The sequence below is a fragment of the Pleurodeles waltl genome, chromosome 8 (genome assembly GCF_031143425.1).
Source record: "Pleurodeles waltl isolate 20211129_DDA chromosome 8, aPleWal1.hap1.20221129, whole genome shotgun sequence".
NCBI lineage: Eukaryota > Metazoa > Chordata > Amphibia > Caudata > Salamandridae > Pleurodeles > Pleurodeles waltl.
In genome coordinates, this window is record NC_090447.1 from 154,860,165 (window position 1) to 154,882,242 (window position 22,078).

The following is a 22,078-nucleotide window of genomic DNA, read 5'->3' on the forward strand; positions in this document are numbered from 1 at the left end:
TTCTGTGTATCAGGAGAAAAAAAAAAAAGCTTAAAAAGTTCCTGAACTTTACGTTGCTAAATTGTGGAGATCTTTATTTTGCCTACGTACGCTCTGTGTTTCATGCAATGGCTACAGTACAAGGAGCTGTGCAACCACCTCCATTTCTGCAGTAGGCCGGCAAACCTGAGATTAAATGGAAAGAATAGCTGCGAATTTTTGAGAATTATCTAGCGACCATTGATGCCACTGACTATTTACCTGCAAGGAAAATGGCATTATTATTCAACCATTGTTTATCTGGAGGCAAAAACTAGAATGGGAAAACAATATACAGAAGAACCCAGTGTCATATTGGAAAGACAAATTTTTTTTAAGGCTAAGCAAGGCAGCGATGAGTTGGTGGAGCAGTATATTGCTACTTTAAGAGTATTAGCGCCCAGATGTGAATTTGAAAATAATGTGGACATTTACATCAGAGACCAGTTTGTGTTCAATAGTTATTCATAGAAAGTCCAAGAACACCTTTTGACCTGCAGAAACCCTACCTTATCTGAGACAATAGACATTGCTAGAGCCATAGAGAGATCCATTTTAACTACACAAGTACTCTTTGGTCAGAACGCACATAGTGGCACTAATCAGGAAGGTTTTTCTCCAGTCAATCTAGTTGTTGACGACACTTCCATTTATGCGAATAACAAAGGTCCTAAAGGGAAGAGGGGTTCTATTGTGTGCTATAGATGTGGCTCAAAGAATCATATAGGACATTTTCCCTCATGTCCTGCATTGGGAATTTTTTTTTTACGTTGTCGGAAAATGGCTCACTTCCAGGTAGTTTGTAAGAGTTCTTCAAGTAATTGTAACAAGATGAGGATTAGTAATGTGAACATTAATGACAATGATGAGCTTGTCTAAGACTGCCTTGATAGATTTTCTAATGTCTTGTTAACCATTGACAGTGATGAATCAAGTCATGTTGATTTGGTTCCTAACAAGAGAATCGAAGGACCATTTTGTCAAGCGACTATTGATGGGAAATCTATTACTGTTATGGCAGATTCTGGGGCTCCGGTAACAATTTTAGGTGATGTGATATTTCGTAAGTACTGGCCTACTGATATGAGTCTCATTTCACCTGATATAAATCCAAAGGCCTTTGGTGAACAAGATGTGGATTTATTAGGGTATTTTACTTCAAATTTGGAATGTTTGGGAAGGACTATTCTAACAAACATTTATGTTGCGGTGAAGGGTCGTGACATTGTTGGCTGGAAAGATTTAGCAAGACTTGGTAGTCATCTGTGTCCTGGGCACATTGAACCTATTTTTTTTGGGTGATATGCCTGTTTGTTGTTTATCATCAGACAGTAATATTGTTGATTCTTTATTGGAAAAAGATTCAGCTATTTTCAAAGAAACTATTGGCAATGTAAAGGGGTTTGAGCATGTGATTAAGTTAAAGAAAACTGCTATACCTATTGTACATAAAGTGAGGCCCGATCCTTTAAGTGTCAGAGCTGATTTAGGAAAGCTTTTAGACAAATTGGTTCAGGAGAAGGTTATTGTCCCTTCAGATTCTTCAGAATGGGTTTCTCCAATTGTTTTGACCAAGAAACATTCTGGCGATTTGAGGTTGTGTGTTGACCTCAGGTCATTAAATCAAAATATACTTGTAGATTGTCACCGTTACCACATATACAGGAGATGGTGGCCAATATCGGCAGTGCAAAATACTTTTTTACAACAGATTTGCATTCTGCGTATCATCAGGTACCTTTGAGTGAAGAGTCTCAGGCCTTGACTACTTTTGTGACACCATTTGGTGTTCACAAGTATTTAAGGCTACCGTTTGGTCTGGCATCTGCTGCCAGTGTTTTCCAGAGACTGATGGATTCTTTATTTGGTCATGAGACACACATTCAGGCTTTTCAGGATGACATTTTGGTATTCACTGAAACAATTGAGGAACATCTTGCAAAGTTAGAAAGAGTTTTTAGTATCCTGATGAAGTGTGGTATGACAGTAAAACTGAGTAAGTGCAAGTTCATGCTACAGGAAGTTGAGTATTTAGGGCACACTATTACTAGTGAAGGTATCAAGCCAAAGGCTTGCAGTGTAACTGCCTTCAAGTTGGCACCTCTGCCCACAGACTCTCTCAAATCATTTCTTGGACTGTGTGACTACTATGCACGTTTTGTTCCAGGTTATGATATTTTAGTACAACCTTTGAGATCCTTGCTTAAAAAGGGGGTTAAATGTGAGTGCTCCACACAAATTGGCAATGCTTTTGAAGAAGTTAGTTATAAATGCATCCGTGTTGTAACCTTATCAACCCCAGTATAAATCCTTTATATCCATGGATGCCAGTTTAAAGGGGCTGGGAGATGTGTTTGGACAGTGGGTTCGTAATAAAGAGAATACAGTGGCATTTGCTTCTGGATCTCTCAATGAAGCAGAGATGAAGTACAGTACCATTGAACGAGAGGCTCTTGCATGTTCTTGGGCGGTGGAGAAGTTCAAAACTTACGTTTGGTGAACATATTTTGAGTTATTTACAGACCATAAGCCTCTTGTTTTTCTTTTAAGTGGTAGTGGTTTGGGAAAAGCTTCTGCAAGACTAGTTAGGCTTCCATCTAAATTACAAGAGTACAATTTTAAGATCAAGTATATACAAGGTGAGAGGAACTTCAGGGCAGACTGTTTATCTCGGTTACCTCTCAGGGAAGATAACGATGAGATTTTCAAAGAAAAAGAAGGTGTCATAGCTGTTGTTGATGTTATATCAAACTGTGCAGGTATAATTTCTGAACAAGAGTGGTTGGAGGCTATGGAAAAGGATGAAGTATTAAGAAAAGTACTTCACTTCATAAATGTGTGTTGGCCTCAGGATAGGTCACTTTCAGGTGAGCTCAAATGTTTTGCACAAGTGGCATCTGAATTGTCTTGTGAAAATCAAATATGTGTACACAAAGATTTAATTGTACCACCTACTGCAGTAAGGAAACGTTTATGTTCAATAGCACACGAAGGACATTTAGGAGTTTCAGCCACTGTAAAAAAACTCAACATTTTTGGTGGCCAGGCATAGACAGAGCAGTTTCCCAATTTATTGAACTTTGTCCGCATTGTATTGTTTCAGATAAAATTGGAAAACTAAACACAAACCTTTATTTCCTGTAGAAATGCCTGAGTCTCCTTGGGTGAAGGTGGCTTTAGACTACTCTGGCCCTTTCCTTATTCTTCCTAGACAGCAACGTTATATAATTGTGCTAGTGGATTATTTTTCTGAATGGATCTATTATGATTTTGTTGAATCACCCATTACAAAGTGAGCTATTGATTTTTTTAAAGAGAACATTTCAAATTAAAGGTCCTCCACGCTACATTGTCACTGACAATGGAATGCATTTTGTGTCAAAAGAAATGAATGGGTTCTTGACAAGTTTAGATATTTCACACATAACAGTTGCTCTGTACAGTCCATCTTCTAATGGCTTAGTAGAGCGAGTCAATCGTATCCTCAAAGAGGGTATTCAGACAGCCATTTAATTGAACATTGATGTAGAGAGTTTTCTAAAAGAAAAAAATTTGGGCGTATGTAACTACTCCTCATTCCACTACTAATTTTTCTCCTTTCAGGGTGCTACGAGGCAGAGACCCTGGAACAAAACTTATTCCTCAGTGGTTGAATTTAACACCTGATAGCACTGACATTACTACAGATTTTGAAACTGTTAAGAAGAATGCACTGGTCAAACAGATTAAACAGAAGGACTATTATGATAAAGAAGAATAATGTACGTGAGGTTAAAATAGAAGTGGGTGATTGGCTTTTAATTAAAAAACCTATCAAATTTCTAAAAGTGGAAACAAAGTTCATGTCTCCTGTGAAAGTACAGAAAATCACAAAAACATCTCTTTTGTTACAAGGGAAGGGGTGGTGGAACAGAGATAGTGTGGTTCCTATTTCTGATTTGCAGGCTCACATTTATCAAGATGTCTATAAAGTAAAACATTCAGAAGATTCTATGCTTTCCACTGATGTTTGTCAGGATGTCAAGTGTGTTGATGACAAATCTGGTTCGTCACAACATGATAATCAGCATCCGGCTAGTGGAGATATTACATATAATCAAATGACAGGAAAATTACAAAATACATTGTGTTCAAATTCGAGACCCATAGGTGTCCGTCAGGTGAAGGTCCCCAGCAAATTTAAAGATTTTGAATTGTATTAGCAAGTTCTGAGTTTTCATTTTATATTACTATGTTTTGAGATTTGAATTGTGTTTTGTTTTGTACTTATATTTCTTTTAATGTTTTGTTAAGTTTTAAAGGGGGAAGGTGATGTAGTATGTATTTCTTTATTGATGTCTCTTTACGTGTTTGGAGACTTATGTTCTATGTTCCAAATGTGTCATTGGGTTCCATGAAATATCAGGCAGGCAGTTGGATTTCGAGTGCTGGAGAGGACAGGAGGTTTGCTGCCAGCTGGATGTTCCATGTCATGGGTTCATCTTCATTAGGAAGTAAATTAGTTGAATAGCTTTCCACTGCTTGGCTGCCTATGTTTTGGTATCTCACTCTGGCAACGCTACACCCCCATCTTCCCCCCACACAGCCCCATTTGCAACTTTAACAGCAAAAAAAAAAGCACATTAGCGTTGGCTGCATTATACCACGTTTAAAAAAACAAAACTATGCAGACAGTCCCAGTAACTGTATCAGTACTGTTTAAAAGGTGGCCCTCTTTTCATAAGATATTAAAATGCAGTTGTCTTAAAACTATCTTTTGGGAAAACATCCATACAGAAAGGCTACACAGCGCACGCCTTGAGTTTTCTGCACCTCTATCATTTACGTAGCCTATCACTGCTGAAGATTCTAGGTGAGGCCTCATCTGTGATTCGGTGCCCCGTACAATTATTTTGGACAAGACTATGCTTTAGCTATAGTTCCAGCATTGTCTAGGTTATTGGGTTTAGTGAAGCCTCAGTGAGGGAGTATCTATGAATGTCTCTGGCTTTTTGGCATACATATTTTTACTTGAATAATTTATTGATAGCCTCAGTAAAAATCTGAGAAAATAAAGATCTGTTGCAGTGGTTCCCAACCTTTTGACTTCTGTGGACCCCCACTTTATCGTTATTGGAATCCGAGGACCCCCAGTGAGTCATTATTGGAAGTTAGGGGCCCCCCGGGCCTAAGCGTTTTTGATGATTTGAACTGCAAAACAATACACAAAAAACACAGAAACAAGCATTCATCAAACATATACACAAATGATAACACATTTTAATTTGCAAACAAATATAAATAATTTAAAAAAAAAAAAAAAAACTTTAATTGGAGGGTTGGAGCTTCTCTAAATTTAATTGAAGCCACAAACCATTGATACTATATTCTGTTTGATGCACCTGCGCTACTCCTCTGAATCAATCCGAGGAGACTAATTCAGTTTTTAGCCTCTGATTTAAAATTCCTTCACATTTATAGTAAGTTTTAAATATTTCATTTGTACATTTAGCTATTTCATTTATATATACTTTATTAATCTGTTAATACTATTTAATTTTCTGTGCAGTCGTGGAGCCTCTGGGGAGGCTTTGTGGATCCCCATGGGCTCCCAGGCCACAGCTTGGTAACACCTGATCTATTGCATTTGCAGAGAGTCTTTTCTGTTCATTCTTATGTTACCTGATGCCAAGGACAGTGCTGGTGAGTGCAGGCATCTCCTTTACCCTAGGACATGATTTGTCACTGACACAAAGTAGTGTGCTTGTTATTAATATGTGATGCCTGCCTTGCTCATGCTGGTGGTCTGTAACAATCTAAGGCCAGTCTCGTTATAGCCAGGACTACACTAGGGAGTGAAGAGGAAGCCATTTTGCACAGAGAAAACTAGGAGTGGGGACTGGACTGCAGACCTCAGACCATTACATAGGTCTGTGGACCCAAAAAACCTGGGGAACTCCAGAGAAGACGGAGTTTCACTCAGTGTTGACTCGTTGTTGTTTGATGGGCTTCTTGTGTTAGTGTGTGAATTCCAAGACATACAACGCCTGGCAATGCTGAGGTTTGCTAATAATGAGAAAAAGTGTTCTTTTTAGCTGATGATTACATCTTGTTTTTGGTTGTTCCTAGGGTACGTTCACCTCTTCCTCCAAAGGCTCTGAAGGCAGACGATGCATGCATTGTCACCCAGGTGTACCAAAAAAGACTTCCGACCCCTTCATGCCTTGGTCACTGCAGGGCAGGGCAGGTACATATACGCATAATGCATTACTCTTTTTTCATTTAATAAAACCGATGAAAGCTAGAGTTCTATGAATGTCATTCTCATTTTGTTAAAATCTCTAAATGTATTAATGGTTCCTTACATTAAAGGCTAGACGTGCCAACGCATTTTCTTGGATAAAGCGCAGGGTTTGCAACTAGAAAATGTGGTTTTCGAATGCACTAAGCCCATTTACCGATTCGGTAACATGTTACCGAATCGCTAAATGGGTGTAAAAAATCATAAGGAATCGAAGTTTGGAAAGGGGGTGTTTTAGGGCGTCCTTTACAAATAGTGGTAGCTTACTTGTAAACGGGAAAAGGTCCCCAGGGGACTACTTCTCCTTTGTGAATGGCCCAAAACATCTATAAGAGTAGGCAGTGATCCATGGGTCCACTGCCTACTCTTAAAAATAGTTCTACAAATGTTTCCCTTTTTTTTAGTAAATGCATCCATTTTCCTTAAAGGAAAACGGCTGCATTAAAAAAAAAAAAAAAAAAAAAAAAAAAAAAGTTTGCTTTACGTAAAAGCAATCACAGGCATTGTGTGGTCTGCTGATCCCAGCAGCCCACCATCCAGGCGATGGCAGCGAATCGTAGTGGATCACAGTTTGCAATCTATCTCATTAATATTCAAGCAGTAGTTGAGACACACTGCGATGCAGTATTTTGTGAACCCACTTATTAAGTACATAGGACGGATTGCAAAATACCATTGGATTCGCTAAAAGTTGGTGCACAAATTGTGAACACGTTTAGCAAATGAGATGTATGTACATCTGGCCCTATATCCTGTACAAATGTATTAGGATTGTGATGTGTATTCAGGGTGCATTAAGGTAATGGTGTTAATGGCAGTCCTTATTCAACACTCAAGAAACCTGAAGCTCTGAGGTTGTTTTGCGATCTCACCTTTATTTTGCGCTGCGACTAATTAACAAGGGGTCTCAGCATAAAACACCCTGTCCCACATGATGCTTTCAAAAGTATCAGTCATACAAAAGGTGGTGGGAGTAATGCTTACAAAAAGTCTGATCACAGGCGGTCACTCAGGGTAGCATTCCAGCCTATCGTTTTTCACACATTGTGCCACTCTGGACAAAGACCAGCCTTATGCAAATCAATTCTAACCCTGCTGCGCACGGAAACAGTCCATCCCAAACTACCAGGCAAGGCAAAAAGGATTAAAATAATCCTCATACCGGTTATGCCTTTGTTAGGCCGTATCAGTGAGGTATACATTGGATCTGTACTGATTTCCATAAGGTGGACCTTTGCCTAGAGTGGCACAGTGGTGAGAAATGATGGGTTGGAATGCTGCCCCAAGCAATTGCTAGTGGTTAGACATTTTGTAAAGCATTCTTCCAATCACCTTTTGTGTTACTGATGTTACATCCTAAGTGACTAATGGAATGCCCAGACCTGGGTCCCTTACTGACTGTGCCATAGGATCCAAACTATAACTCAGTGATGAAACATAACAAGGCTGAAATCGGTCTGGGGTTGTTTTTATTCCCTTCTGAAGGGGGCCTCACCTGGCAATACGGGATAGACTGTTCCCATGAGGAGCAGGGTCAGTAATGATTTGCATAAGGCAGGCCTTTGTCTAGTGTGGCAGAGAAAGTGAAAAACTATTGGCTGTAATGCTACTCTGAGCGATTGCCAGTGGTCACACTTTTTTCTAGCATTCCTCCCATCACCTTTTGTGTGATTGATGCTTTCAAACGTAAACATAACCATTGACCAAACAATGTTGAGATGCAACCTATTACTACCCAGGCCACATTGCAAAATCAGAAGCAGGTCTCAAATAATCAATGCTCAATTTGCGACCGCTATTTGTGTGACCTGTCTCTTTATATATCGGTCTATGGTATATTGTTTTCACAGATTACTATAATGAATTGAATAAAACTGTGTGTTGTCCACAGAAAGTCAGTATGAGTATTCAAAATACTTTGGGGCATAGAACGTGTAAGCATTTCAGTAGTATTCTGTAGGAAGTTGGCTCTGTATGCACTATTTCAAAGTAAGAAATAGTGTGCACAGAGTCCAAGGGTTCCCCTTAGAGGTAAGATAGTGGCAAAAAGAGATAATTCTAATGCTCTATTTTGTGGTAGTGTGGTCGAGCAGTAGGCTTATCAGACGGTAGTGTTAAGCATTTGTTGTACACACACAGGCAATAAATGAGGAACACACACTAAAAGACTTACTCCAGGCCAATAGGTTTTTATATTGAAAAATATATTTTCTTCGTTTGTTTTAAGAACCACAGGTTCAAGATTTACAATTAATACTTTAAATGTAAGGTACTTCACTTAGATACTTTAGGAACTTTGAATAAAAGCAATATCATATACAGTCTTTGTAAAAATGGCAATAAGCTTTTTTAAAGTGGACACAGTGCAAAAATCAACAGTTCCTGGGGGAGGTAAGTAAAGGTTAAGTTTGCAGGTAAGTAAAACACTTACAAGTCTCAAAGTTGGGGCCAAGGTAGCCCACCGTTGGGGGTTCAAGGCAACCCCAAAGTTACCACACCAGCAGCTCAGGGCCGGTCAGGTGCAGAGGTCAAAGAGGTGCCCAAAACACATAGGCTTCAATGGAAAACAGGGGTGCCCCGGTTCCAGTCTGCCAGCAGGTAAGTACTCACGTCCTCTGGAGGCAGACCAGGGTGGTTTTGTAGGGCACCTGGGGGGGGGGACAAGCCGGCACAGAAAGTACACCCTCAGCGGCACAGGGGCGGCCAGGTGCAGTGTGCAAACAGGAGTCGGGTTTTAGATAGAAAGTAATGGAGGGACCCGGGGGTCACTTCAACAATGCAGGCAGGCACGGGGGGGCTCTAAGGGGTAGCCACCATCTGGGCTAGGCAGAGGGTCGCCTAGGGGTCACTCCTGCACTGGAGTTCGGTTCCTTCAGGTCCTGGGGGCTGCGGGTGCAGTGTTGGTTCCAGGCGTCGGGTCCCTTGTTACAGGCAGTCGCGGTCAGGGGGAGCCTCTGGATTTCCTCTGCAGGTGTCGCTGTGGGGGATCAGAGGGGTCGTCTCTGGCTACTCACGGGCTCGCAGTCGCCGGGGAGTCCTCCCTGAAGTGTTGGTTTTCCGTAGGTCGAGCCGGGGGCTTCGGGTGCAGAGTGGAAAGTCTCACGCTTTCGACGGGAAATGTGAAGTCTTTAAAGTTGTTTCTTTGTTGCAAGAAAGTTGCAGGTTGTTGAACAGGGCTGCTTTTCACAGGAGTTTCTTGGTCCTTGGGTGCAGGGCAGTCCTCTGAGGCTTCAGAGGTCGCTGGTCCCTGTTGGATGCGTCGCTGTTGCAGTTTTCTTCGAAGTTGGGAGACAGGCCGGTAGGGCTGGGGCCAAAGCAGTTGTCATCTCCGTCTTCACTGCAGGGCTTCAGGTCAGCAGTCCTTCTTCTAGTTAAGGATGCAGGAATCTGAATTCCTGGGTTCTGGGTGCCCCTAAATACTAAATTTAGGGGTGTGTTTAGGTCTGGGAGGGCAGTAGTCAATGGCTACTGTCCTTGAGGGTGGCTACACCCTCCTTGTGCCTCCTCCCTGAGGGGAGGGGGGCACATCCCTATTCCTATTGGGGGAATCCTCCAAAACCAAGATGGAACATTTCTAAAGGCAGGGGTCACCTCAGCTCAGGGCACCTTAGGGGCTGTCCTGACTGCTGGGTGACTCCTCCTTGTTTTTCTCATTATCTCCCCTGGACTTGCTGCCAAAAGTGGGGGCTGTGTCCAGGGGGCAGGCATCTCCACTAGCTGAAGTGCCCTGGGGCATTGTAACACGAAGCCCGAGCCTTCTCACTGCTAGGTGTTACAGTTCCTGCAGGGGGGAGGTGTTAAGCACCTCCACCCAGAGCAGGCTTTGTTTCAGGCCTCAGAGGGCACAAAGGCCCTCACCCCAGGGGCTCAGAAACTCGTCTCTCAGCAGCAGGCTGGCACAGACCAGTCAGTCCTGCACTGAAGGATTGGGTAAAATACAGGGGGCATCTCTAAGATGCCTTCTGTGTGCGTTTTGTAATAAATCCAACACTGGCATCAGTGTGGGTTTATTATTCTGAGAAGTTTGATACCAAACTTCCCAGTATTCAGTGTAGCCTTTTTGGAGCTGTGGAGTTCGTTTTTGACAAACTCCCAGACCATATACTCAATATGGCCACACTGTACTTACAATGTCTAAGAATAGACTTAGACACTGTAGGGGCATATTTCTCATGCAGCTGTGCCCTCACCTGTGGTATAGTGCACCCTGCCTTAGGGCTGTAAGGCCTGCTAGAGGGGTGACTTACCTATGCCACAGGCAGTATTTTGTGGGCATGGCATCCTGACGGGGATGCCATGTCGACTTTGCCTTTTTCTCCCCACCAACACACACAATCTACAATGGCAGTGTGCATGTGTTAGGTGAGGTGTCCCTTAGGGTGGCACAACATATGCTGCAGCCCTCAGGGACCTTCCCTGGTCATGGGGCCCTTGGTACCACTGGTACCTTTTACAAGGGACTTATCTGTGTGCCAGGGGTGTGCCAATTGTGGAAACAATGGTACATTTTAGGTGAAAGAACACTGGTGCTGGGGCCTGGTTAGCAGGGTCTCAGCACACTTCTCAGTCAAGTCAGCATCAGTGTCAGGCAAAAAGTGTGGGATAACTGTAACAGGGAGCCATTTACTTACACAAGACCCCCAGCCCACAGGTCAGGAGACTCAGCCGAAGCTGGGAGAGTCTTCCTAGTCTGTGAGGCGAGTAAGAGTAGGGGAAATAGGCTGGTTTGTTGCAGGGCCTACTCTGCCTTACATCCTCCTGTTCAGGTCATTCCCTCTGGGGAACTGACCCACTCCCACAGTGATAGGACCTATTATGAATTGCCTCTGGTCTGTGCTTTTAATGTCTTCACCCATTCTCTCTATTTTGGGGTTAGAGGTATCCACCTCTGTTAATCTTATTTTAGCCAGGGTCACCCCTAGCTTACCCAAAGAGGTTACCCAGAACTGGAGTAACCCCACCATGACCAACAGGGTCAGGGGGCCTAACTTGCTATTTGGCATGGGTTCAGACCACCATGCCAAGATTATTGCAGCCATAAAGGCTAACACCCAGCAGAGGCCACTGACAACTGTCAGTGCCCAGAACCACACCTTTAGCTCTTCACCTACAAGGGAAGGGGCTAAGTTACAGGCTTCTTTGGGTTACTATCTCTTGTAGTAAACACCCTTCTTCCACTCTTTCTTCTGTTAACTGAGGAGCCACCCACTCAGGTTTAACAGTTGCCTGACTAGCCAGGACTTCTTGTGGGTCAGGTTGGACTTTACCAGTGCCATTTTTGGAGTTCTCCCCTACTGGAGCAGAATCGCCTTGGCTTGCTGGAACCTTGGCTAAAGGTTGTCCACCTTTCCTACACTGTTTTCTTTTCTTTTTCTTCTGGGGCCTACTTGCAGTAACTGCAAGGGCAGCACCTCCAGAACCCTTGGGAGAGGACTGGCACTGAACCAGTTCCTCTTTTGGGCTCTGACTAACCTCTGGATAGTCATTTCCAAGGAGACAATCAAGGGGGAAGTCTGTACTGACTACCACCCTTCTCCAGCTAAAAGTCCCACCCACTTCTATGGGCACAAAAGCCACAGGCCTATCAGTGACCCTGTCTCGGCTAACTCTTACTCTGGCAGTCTTACCTGGGATGTACTGGTTTGAGAACACCAGCCTGTCATGCACAATAGTGTGACTGTCACAAGTGTCTCTCAGAGCAGTGGCTGGGATTCCATTCACCAGTAGGTGGTGGAAGTGTCTACTTCCCTCTGGAATCTCCAACTCACCTGTTGGGCCCTTTTCCAGTTGAAGGCTATGAAGACCTTCTTATCTGAGGAGTCATCCCCAATGGCTACACTGGTCACCCCTGGGATTTTGCTAGGGGGTTTGTTTTTGGGACAAGAAGTGTCCTTGGTGTGGTGCCCTGTCTGTCTACAGTTTTGGCAGCATGCCTTAGTGGCATCCCAGTTCTTACCCTGGTACCCACCTTTGTTTTTGGTTGTGTTTTGGGGCCCACCCACCTGGTCTGGTTTTTGGGGGCCTACGGAGGTCTCTTTTTCTTTGTTTCTAGTGTCCCCCACATTCTCCTGGGGAGGCTTTGTAACCCCTTTCTTCTGGTCACCCCCAGTGGAAGTTTTGGTTACCCTAGTCTTGACCCAGTGGTCTGCCTTCCTTCCCAATTCTTGGGGAGAAATTGGACCTAGGTCTACCAGATACTGATGCAACTTTTCATTGAAGCAGTTACTTAAAATGTGTTCTTTCATAAACAAATTATAAAGCCCAACATAGTCATGCATTTCATTTCCAGTTACCCAACCATCCAGTGTTTTCACTGAGTAGTCTACAAAATCAACCCAGGTCTGGCTCGAGGATTTTTGAGCCCCCCTGAACCTAACCTCGGACTCCCCAGTGGAGAATCCTAAGCCCTCAATCAGGGTAGCCTTCATGAGTTCATAGGATTCTGCATCTTTACCAGAGAGTGTGAGAAGTCGGTCCCTACACTTTCCAGTGAACATTTCCCAAAGGAGAGCTCCCCAGTGAGATCTGTTTACTTTTCTGGTTGCACAAGCCCTCTCAAAAGCTATGAACCATTTGGTGATGTCATCACCATCTTCATATTTGGTTACAATCCCTTTGTGGATTTTTAGGATGTCAGTGTTCTTTCTGACCCTATTTAAGTTGCTGCCACCATTGATGGGAGCTAAACCCATCTCTTTTCTTTCCCTTTCTATGGCTAGGAGCTGCTTCTCCAAAGCCAATCTTTTGGCCATCTTGGCTAACAGGAGGTCATCTTCATTGAGGCTGCCCTCAATGTTTTCAGAGGTACTGGACTCCTCTATGGAAGAACCAGTCTCTCTGACTAGGATTTGAGGAGTCAGGGTTTGAGGGACCCTGTTCTCCCTATTTAGGACAGGAGGGGGGAAGTCATCCTCCTGTTCACTAATTTCCCCATCTGAAGGATTATCCTCAGAGGGGTGGTCCCTTTTGAACTCTGCCAAAGGCTCCTAGAGCTTTACTTTGGTAGGGTTGGACCCAGTTTTTATCTTTTTTTTAGCTTACAGAGAGTCCTTAACTCTGACATTCTTAGATGCAGGTAAGGGGTGAGGTTGAGTTCCACCACCATCTCATCTGTGCTAGACATTATCACTCTAAAAGTTGGGATTACTTTTTAAGAATCTAAAAACTACATCTAGAACTTAAATCCAAACTTTTACAAACTTTTAAACTCTAAAAGAAATGCTAACAGGGACTTACACAAGGCCCTAGCAGGACTTTTAAAAATTTAGAAAAATAGCTCAGATTTCAAAAATCAGTTTCTAATGACAATTGTTGGAATTTAGTTGTGTGATCAGGTATTGGCTGAGTAGTCCAGCAAATGCAAAGTCTTAGACCCCACCGCTGATCCACCAATGTAGGATGTTGGCTCTGTATATACTATTTCAAAGTTAGAAATAGTGTGCACAGAGTCCAAGGGTTCCCCTTAGAGGTAAGATAGTGGCAAAAGTAGATAATTCTAATGCTCTATTTTGTGGTAGTTTGGGCTTACTCCAGGCCAATAGGTTTTTATATTGAAAAATATATTTTCTTAGTTTATTTTAAGAACCACAGGTGCAAGATTTACAATTAATACTTTAAATGTAAGGTACTTCACTTAGATAGTTTAGGAACTTTGAATAAAAGCAATATCATATACAGTCTTTGTAAAAATGGCAATAAGCTATTTTTAAAGTGGACACTGCAAAAATCAACAGTTTCTTGGGGAGGTAAGTAAAGGTTAAGTTTGCAGGTAAGTAAAACACTTACGAGTCTCACAGTTGGGGCCAAGGTAGCCCACCGTTGGGGGTTCAAGGCAACCTCAAATTTACCACACCAGCAGCTCAGGGCCGGTCAGGTGCAGAGGTCAAAGAGGTGCCCAAAACACATAGGCTTCAATGGAGAACAGGGGTGGCCCGGTTCCAGTCTGCCAGCAGGTAAGTACCCGCGTCCTCTGGGGGCAGCCCAGGGGGCTTTTGTAGGGCACCGGGTGGGACACAAGCCGGCACAGAAAGTACACCCTCAGCGGCACAGGGGCGGCAGGGTGCAGTGTGCAAACAGGCATCGGGTTTTAGAATGAAAGTAATGGAGGGACCCGGGGGTCACTTCAACGATGCAGGCAGGCACAGGGGGGCTCTTCGGGGTAGCCACCACCTGGGCTAGGCAGAGGGACGCCTGGAGGTCGCTCCTGCACTGGAGTTAGGTTCCTTCAGATCCTGGGGGCTGCGGGTGCAGTGTTGGTTCCAAGGGTCGGGTCCCTTGTTACAGGCAGTCGCGGTCAGGGGGAGCCTCTGGATTTCCTCTGCAGGGGTCGCTGTGGGGGCTCAGGGGGGTCGTCTCTGGCTACTCACGAGCTCGCAGTCGCCGGGGAGTCCTCCCTGAAGTGTTGGTTTTCCGTAGGTCGAGCCGAGGGCATCGGGTGCAGAGTGGAAAGTCTCACGCTTCTGGCGGGAAACGTGAAGTCTTTAAAGTTGTTTCTTTGTTGCAAGAAAGTTGCAGGTTGTTGAACAGGGCCGCTGTTCACTGGAGTTTCTTTGTCCTTGGGTGCAGGGCAGTCCTCTGAAGCTTCAGAGGTCACTGGTCCCTGTTGGATGCGTCGCTGTTGCAGTTTTCTTCGAAGTTGGGAGACAGGCCGGTAGGGCTGGGGCCAAAGCAGTTGTCGTCTCCATCTTCACTGCAGGGCTTCAGGTCAGCAGTCCTTCTTCTTGTTAAGGTTGCAGTAATCTGATTTCCTGGGTTCTGAGTGCCCCTAAATACTAAATTTAGGGGTGTGTTTAGGTCTGGGAGGGCAGTAGCCAATGGCTACTGTCCTTGAGGGTGGCTACACCGTCCTTGTGCCTCCTCCCTGAGGGGAGGGGGGCACATCCCTATTCCTATTGGGGGAATCCTCCAAAACCAAGATGGAGGATTTCTAAAGGCAGGGGTCACCTCAGCTCAGGGCACCTTAGGGGCTGTCCTGACTGGTGGGTGACTCCTCCTTGTTTTTCTCATTATCTCCCCTGGACTTGCTGCCAAAAGTGGGGGCTGTGTCCAGGGGGCAGGCATCTCCACTAGCTGGAGTGCTCTGGGGCATTGTAACACGAAGCCTGAGCCTTTAAGGCTCACTACTAGGTGTTACAGTTCCTGCAGGGGGGGAGGTGTTAAGCACCTCCACTCAGTGCAGGCTTTGTTTCTGCCCTCAGAGGGCACAAAGGCCCTCGCCGCAGGGGGTCAGAAACTCGTCTCTCAGCAGCAGGCTGGCACAGACCAGTCAGTCCTGCACTGAGGGATTGGGTAAAATATAGGGGGCATCTCTAAGATGCCTTCTGTATGCGTTTTTTAATAAATCCAACACTGGCATCAGTGTGGGTTTATTATTCTGAGAAGTTTGATACCAAACTTCCCAGTATTCAGTGTAGCCATTATGGAGCTGTGGAGTTCGTTTTTGATAAACTCCCAGGCCATATACTTAATATGGCCACACTGTACTTACAATGTCTAAGAATAGACTTAGACACTGTAGGGGCATATTGATCATGCAGCTATGCCCTCACCTGTGGTATAGTGCACCCTGCCTTAGGGCTGTAAGGCCTGCTAGAGTGGTGACTTACCTATGTCACAGGCAGTATTTTGTGGGCATGGCATCCTGAGGGGGATGCCATGTCGACTTTGCCTTTTTCTCCCCACCAACACACACAATCTACAATGGCAGTGTGCATGTGTTAGGTGAGCGGTCCCTTAGGGTGGCACAACATATGCTGCAGCCCTTAAGGACCTTCCCTGGTCACAGGGCTCTTGGTACCACTGGTACCTTTTACAAGGGACTTATCTGTGTGCCAGGGGTGTGCCAATTGTGGAACAAATGGTACATTTTAGGTGAAAGAACACTGGTGCTGAGGCCTGGTTAGCAGGGTCCCAGCACACTTCTCAGTCAAGTCAGCATCAGTGTCAGGCAAAAAGTGGGGGGTAACTGCAACAGGGAGCCATTTCCTTACATATTCATTTACACAACAAATGTGGTAATGTGTTATTTTGTTACTATTGCACCATTGATCATTTCACCCACACACCACGGTAACTCTTCAAAGAAATTCCTTCTGTTTAGATAATGTCCTTGACATGTCAACACATCCTAGTTAGGATTTTACAAACTGCCCCTTCTTCAGTATAGTGGTTGTTTCTCTGCCTTGCATCACATGAAGTGAATTCTGTGAATAATTACTGTATGCATGCGAACAAATCCAACCTCGTTTTTATGATTCTCTGTAAAGGTGGTAATTCATAGGTTCCTCATGGACAACTGCACATTGCCCTCTGGGCCTCAAGAAAGGGTTATATAAATGCAGTACAATCACTCCCTTAAAAACCAATTATGATCGTAGTCTTCCATTGCTAACCACAGACGTGGAATATCTCTGTCTCCTTGCCATGATTGATATCAATGTCATGCATTGTCACAGTTACAGGATTTTATCCCATACCTAATGCCAGACTTTATATTGGTGATCATGATAAATTCTGTATTAAGCCCGGGATTGTGGTTGATGTTGGTCAGATTCTTCAATGGGTACTCACAAATCGGAAGAAGTCAAAGGTCTAATCACAGGTAACCGTGATTGGTTAACAGCAAGAATGATGTTTATTGTGTAAGTTATCTGTACCCATGTTTATCAGGACCATTTGTTAATCACAAGGAAGCTTGACCTGTCTGACACCCATTCTCTTTTTCAGATGTGTGAATACATTTCACTTATATACTTAAATGGCTGTCTTTTACAAGTAGAAATGCTGTTTAGTAATCATAGAAGCTTAATATGTGATCTTAAAGGCGGGTACCCCCTCTCATGTTTCATTCATAAACCCAGATCAGTGGTTCGTAACCATTTGATTTCTGTGGACACCGCTTAATCATTACCACTATCCAGGGACCCCCGCTGGGTCATCATTGAGACCTGGGAACTGTGTCCTAAGCGATTTCAATGGTTTGCAAAACAGAACACAAAAATATGGAAACAAGCATTCATCAAACAAATTAAAAATAATGAACTATTTTATGTAACTTACAAATATTAAACAAATCTAAATTTTTGGTTTTAATTGAAAGATTGCAAGTTGCCTAAATTCATTTGAGGACACCCATCTTCCATACTACATTCTGCTTGATGCACTTGCGTTGCCTTCACGAATCAGTCTGCTGATACCCACTGAATTTTTGTCCTCCAATTTCAAATACCTTCACATTTACACAATGTTGTGAAATTTTTAATTGTGTTCGTTTATTTATATACACGTTGTCAATCTGTTGAAATTATCTACATTTTTAAGCAGTTGCAGACCCTTTGAGTAGGCATCGTGGACTCTTACGGGTCCATGGACCACAGGTTGAGAACCAATGTTCTAGATTATCGCACTACATGGGAGCAGTGGACATCCCCTCTTTAGAGCTACATCTGGCCATGCCAGCCCCAAACTTAGGTTTAATATATGGAATCTAGGGACCACCTGGTCCTTCCATATTGCCTGAAGCATTAACCTTGGTAACATCACCCCCAGAGTGCCTGCTACATATTTCAATACTCCTGTATGTGCAATGCAATCCCCTCCCAATGTACAAGTTTAAGTTGGTACGGGGATTGCATGTACAAGCAACTCAAACTGCTATAGAAGAAACTCCTTAATTTTATTTTGGCCTCATAATGCCATTTCCCTCATCGAGCCTGGCTTGAGTGTTCAAGTAGACCTAAAATGCCTCCTACTGGACAATCCCATCCCATGGAGCACTCCGGTGTGGTTAGAGAAGGCATACGCTAGCGGTTCCTTGCAGTGTATTCTCTGCATCAGCAGATAATAACAAATACTTGTTGACATGTAGGGTTTAATACCGCTGATTCTATGCCCTGTACATATGTGTCCATACTAACCAATTCTTTGGGACTCGCTTTATTGATCTTGAAAGATGAAAGGCTGAGTTGGCCTTGAGATTTGCGCGGAAGCTTGAAAGAAACGGCTGTCTGAGTTCTTAACTCTCTGAACCATCCTTCCAACTCCATAGTCAGTAGCTAAAAAACTGTAACAGAAGAAAAAACTAAGGGGCTGAATTAAGAGCCTCTAGCGCCTCCTTGTGCCACATTAGCGTCATTTTTTTACACTGTGGCTCAACGAGGCCAAAATCGCGGTGCCAAATTTGCAAAGTGGTGCACAACTATGTAACCCTTTGCGCTACATTATGCCTTCACCACGCATAAAATATGCAAAGGGGGCGTTCCCCCATTAAGGGGGGCCCGAAAAAAAAATTGCAAAGAAATCTAAAATGACTTTTTGCTGCAGGTGAACAACCTTTCAGAATCACATGGCTTCTACACTTGGCCAAATAACCCAGAGTGAGAACATTAGGTGGCAGAGACACTATAGCGGTAGAAGACATGTTCTCCAATGGTGAAACTAACAAAGAATTATCTAAGCTCTATAGAGCACTAGACAGATCTCCTCCCCTCTCACAGTTATCATACACCACAAAATGGTCAGACTGGAACTAACAGAAACAGACTGGATTTTGATATGGGAGAGGCTGTTAAGATACTCCTGGGCCTGCCTCCTGCATAGGGTGAACACCTTTAAAATGATGTTGAGGTGGTACTTAACCCTGGTCTGTAAGAGGGCCATGATGGGTCACTTGCATGCATGTTCATAGGACTGTGGCTCTTGTTGGGCTGCATCTCCTCCTCAATCTCACATCAGCCCCTCTCTTCCTCCACTGTCAAAATACTTCCCCCTGTTACTGTCGGCCTGCCTAGTGATATTTCAGAGATGGCAGGGTCCAGCATTACCAATGATGGGACAATGGACGAAAGTCTGGACTATTCATGCCATGGAATGCCTTATGGCAACGGCAATCTATGAATATAATACATGAGCACAGGATGCTATAAACCATGGTTTAGTGCTGGCAAGGCCACAGTGGTTCTCTGTTCAACAAATGTATGGCACCGTGAAGTCCTGTTTTATTTTGCACACTTTATTAACCGTTAAACGCCATAAACTCTGCCCAGTTGTATCTTTGAATGCGATTTTCTTGTGATACCTTAAATGTGTCTGTAAAACTGCTTTGTGTAACAAACCAATGGATCGTCCTGGCCTTGGAGAGAAAACAAAAAAAGTTTAATCAATACAGTTGTAAAAAAATGATATACTTGACACAGATTTGAGCTGCCCTTCTCCGTCCCATCTCTTGGTATTCTCCAAGCATTTGCCCCAACCCTGCCCCAGTCTTGTACATCTACACCGTCACTGATGTTTTCAATATTCTCACAACTGTGCGCACCATGGACATCTAGGGCCTCATTTACAAGGCCTTTGGGCCACCGTTGGGTCTTTTTTTTTTTTCACTCAGCAGTGACGCTAAGCAGTGCTTTACACTGCTCCCCATTTACAAACTGATGCATTGAGCCCATCACACCACTTTGTAAAGCCTTGCATCACATTATACCTGCGTCAGGTATAATGTGTGCAAGGTAGGAGTTCCCAGGCAAAAAGCCACGCAGAACTGAAGCAGTGAAATCTACTACTGCGTCATTCTGCGACTTCACTCAGTCACAATTTGAACAGTTGCTCAGAGAAGGCGTTAAACTGACACAGGGCTTTTGTCTATGGGAGCCTTCCTCGCATTGCTGGAGGAACGTCATTTTTTTTTATGCTAGTCCAGCAATGCATCAGTTTAGCACCACAGATGCTTCAAAATTTCTGACACATCTGTGAAAAAATGCACCATAGAGCTCTGTATAGTTAACACAGCACATCTGTGGCGTAGTTAAGGAATCGTTGGGAAGCGCAAGAAATACACATTGGGCCAGTGCATCAGTTTCTTGTAAATGAGGCCCCTGGTTCACTTTTTGTTCCATCTGGACATTTCTGATGCTTTCCACAGAATTGATCACTACCCGTCATGCACATATCTAATAACTTTTATTTTGTGTCTAGGTGCTTCTCCTGCAGTATTTCCAACAGTCTTGGGGGACTTCTAACAGTTTTGGGGGAATTCCTCAGCACCCCTGTACTCTGTTCTGAGCCCCCTCCTCTCACCGATGTTAACATCTCATTTAGGTTTTCCAACAACTCCTTCATTGATGAAACCCAATTGTTAATTTTCTTCTCTCTCTCTTCACTTCCTCCCAATCAAGATAATTTCCTTCTTGCAATTAAGCACTGGAAGGCTGTGCACTGTCTGATATAACTTAACTCACCAGAAAAAACGACTGTCAAGTTTTGTGCCCTCTGCAACTCCCTCAATTTTCACAAGATTCTTCCTGCTTCTTATTTGATTTAGCCAAAACCATGATTGCCCAGCATAAATAAAATAATGTCAACAAATATCTTAGGTGCGCTTCATTGCTCATTCCTTTCTGTTTCAAAAATTCTTAACCACACTTTCATCTGCCTCCCATAAAGGTCTTGATTGAAAACTAAAATCACCCTTGGCAAAGCTGCTAAAACCCAGCCCCGCACTGCATGGGCTGCAACCAGAATGGAACTATGTGGGCATTATTCAGTCATGGGAGCCTATCATGCTCTAAAAGCAGCCCCTTCCCTACCACCAACGAAGGATATGCCAGCGTGGCAGAACGGCTGGTTCAGCTCTCCTCCCATGCACTATTCACCTCCTCCTGCTGTCATCAGGGTGGCCGGTTTTCTGTCCAGTTCACACCTCTTAGCATGCTTCTCAAAAATTGCTTTCAAATTCATAATAAAATGTTCCTTCTGGGTTTCTTCGTAAAATGTTTTTAATGCTCAGCCCACCACTGGCTGATACTTGAAGGATATGTTGCTTGATCGCCACAGCTGCCAACTTTGGAGCTGGGGAACCAGGTTGGAGTCATGGTGTTGACTCAACATTTTGTGATTCTGGGCTCCTTTGAGTTACATGTCTTATGCAAACCAGTCTCAAAATAAGATTTACTACCCAATGCAAAACAGGATTTGCTTCGAACAGTAACCCAAAGTAGTGCAAAGTTGTGCAGTTTGCTGCCCTGTGTTAATTTGCAACCACCCATGGGTTTTGATACAGATCCCTATCTACAAAGAATAGTAGACAAGGGTTTGTGCCAAAATCCTTTACCTCCTCAAGGCAGGCTCAATGAGAAGTAATGTTTTAATTTCTCCTTGTTTTTCCTGCTTTGCTTGTTTGCGACATTGTACAGCACACGCGCAAAGGGAGAAAGCCTTAAAGCAAAGGCTTTGTTCCTGAAGGGACCCCTTTCAGCCCAAACCATATGCTTACCTCAACGCAGACATCCTGGCACTATGGCTCACGGGTGTGTGTGTTGGCATGTGGCAGCCTAAAGTGCGTCAGCGCAAGGAGAGAGCAGAACAGCACCGTATCTTAGTAGACATAGCTCTAATCTGCTTTATCTGGTTCACGCAGCACAGCAACTTTACTTGCTGCGCCCGGTTGCGTTAGTTTGTGGTAAATTTCTGTCTTAAGCTGAGGTTACCTGTCACCCTCTGTATTCAAAATCGCCTTAAAGAATCACATGACATCTGGAAAACAATTCCATCTCAAAATCGCTCTACGTTCCACATGTGCTTTTCCCCGTAGCCACCACCAGCACTGCGACTGGTTTACTTGTCTGAACATTATAAAGACTGGTCCAGAGTACTATTTGTAAATTGTATCTGTAAGCAGAACCTCTGCATATTTTCACTCTACCCTCTCCTTTCCTCACCTTTCCTATCAAGATATGGTTACTTTCGACATAGGTTACAATGAGAACAAGTACATTGACTCCAAGA

General features: G+C 43.8%; 1 protein-coding gene across 2 annotated transcripts in view; it reads left to right on the forward strand.

Annotated features, from left to right (window-relative positions):
• CCDC81 (coiled-coil domain containing 81) overlaps nt 1–22,078 on the forward strand; it is a 292,165-nt gene that overhangs the window by 181,475 nt on the left and 88,612 nt on the right. For both annotated transcript variants that reach the window (XM_069203991.1, XM_069203990.1), the window contains exon 8: nt 6,127–6,244. In XM_069203991.1, coding sequence (XP_069060092.1) covers nt 6,127–6,244 — 118 coding nt within the window. The remainder of the gene's footprint in view (nt 1–6,126; nt 6,245–22,078) is intronic.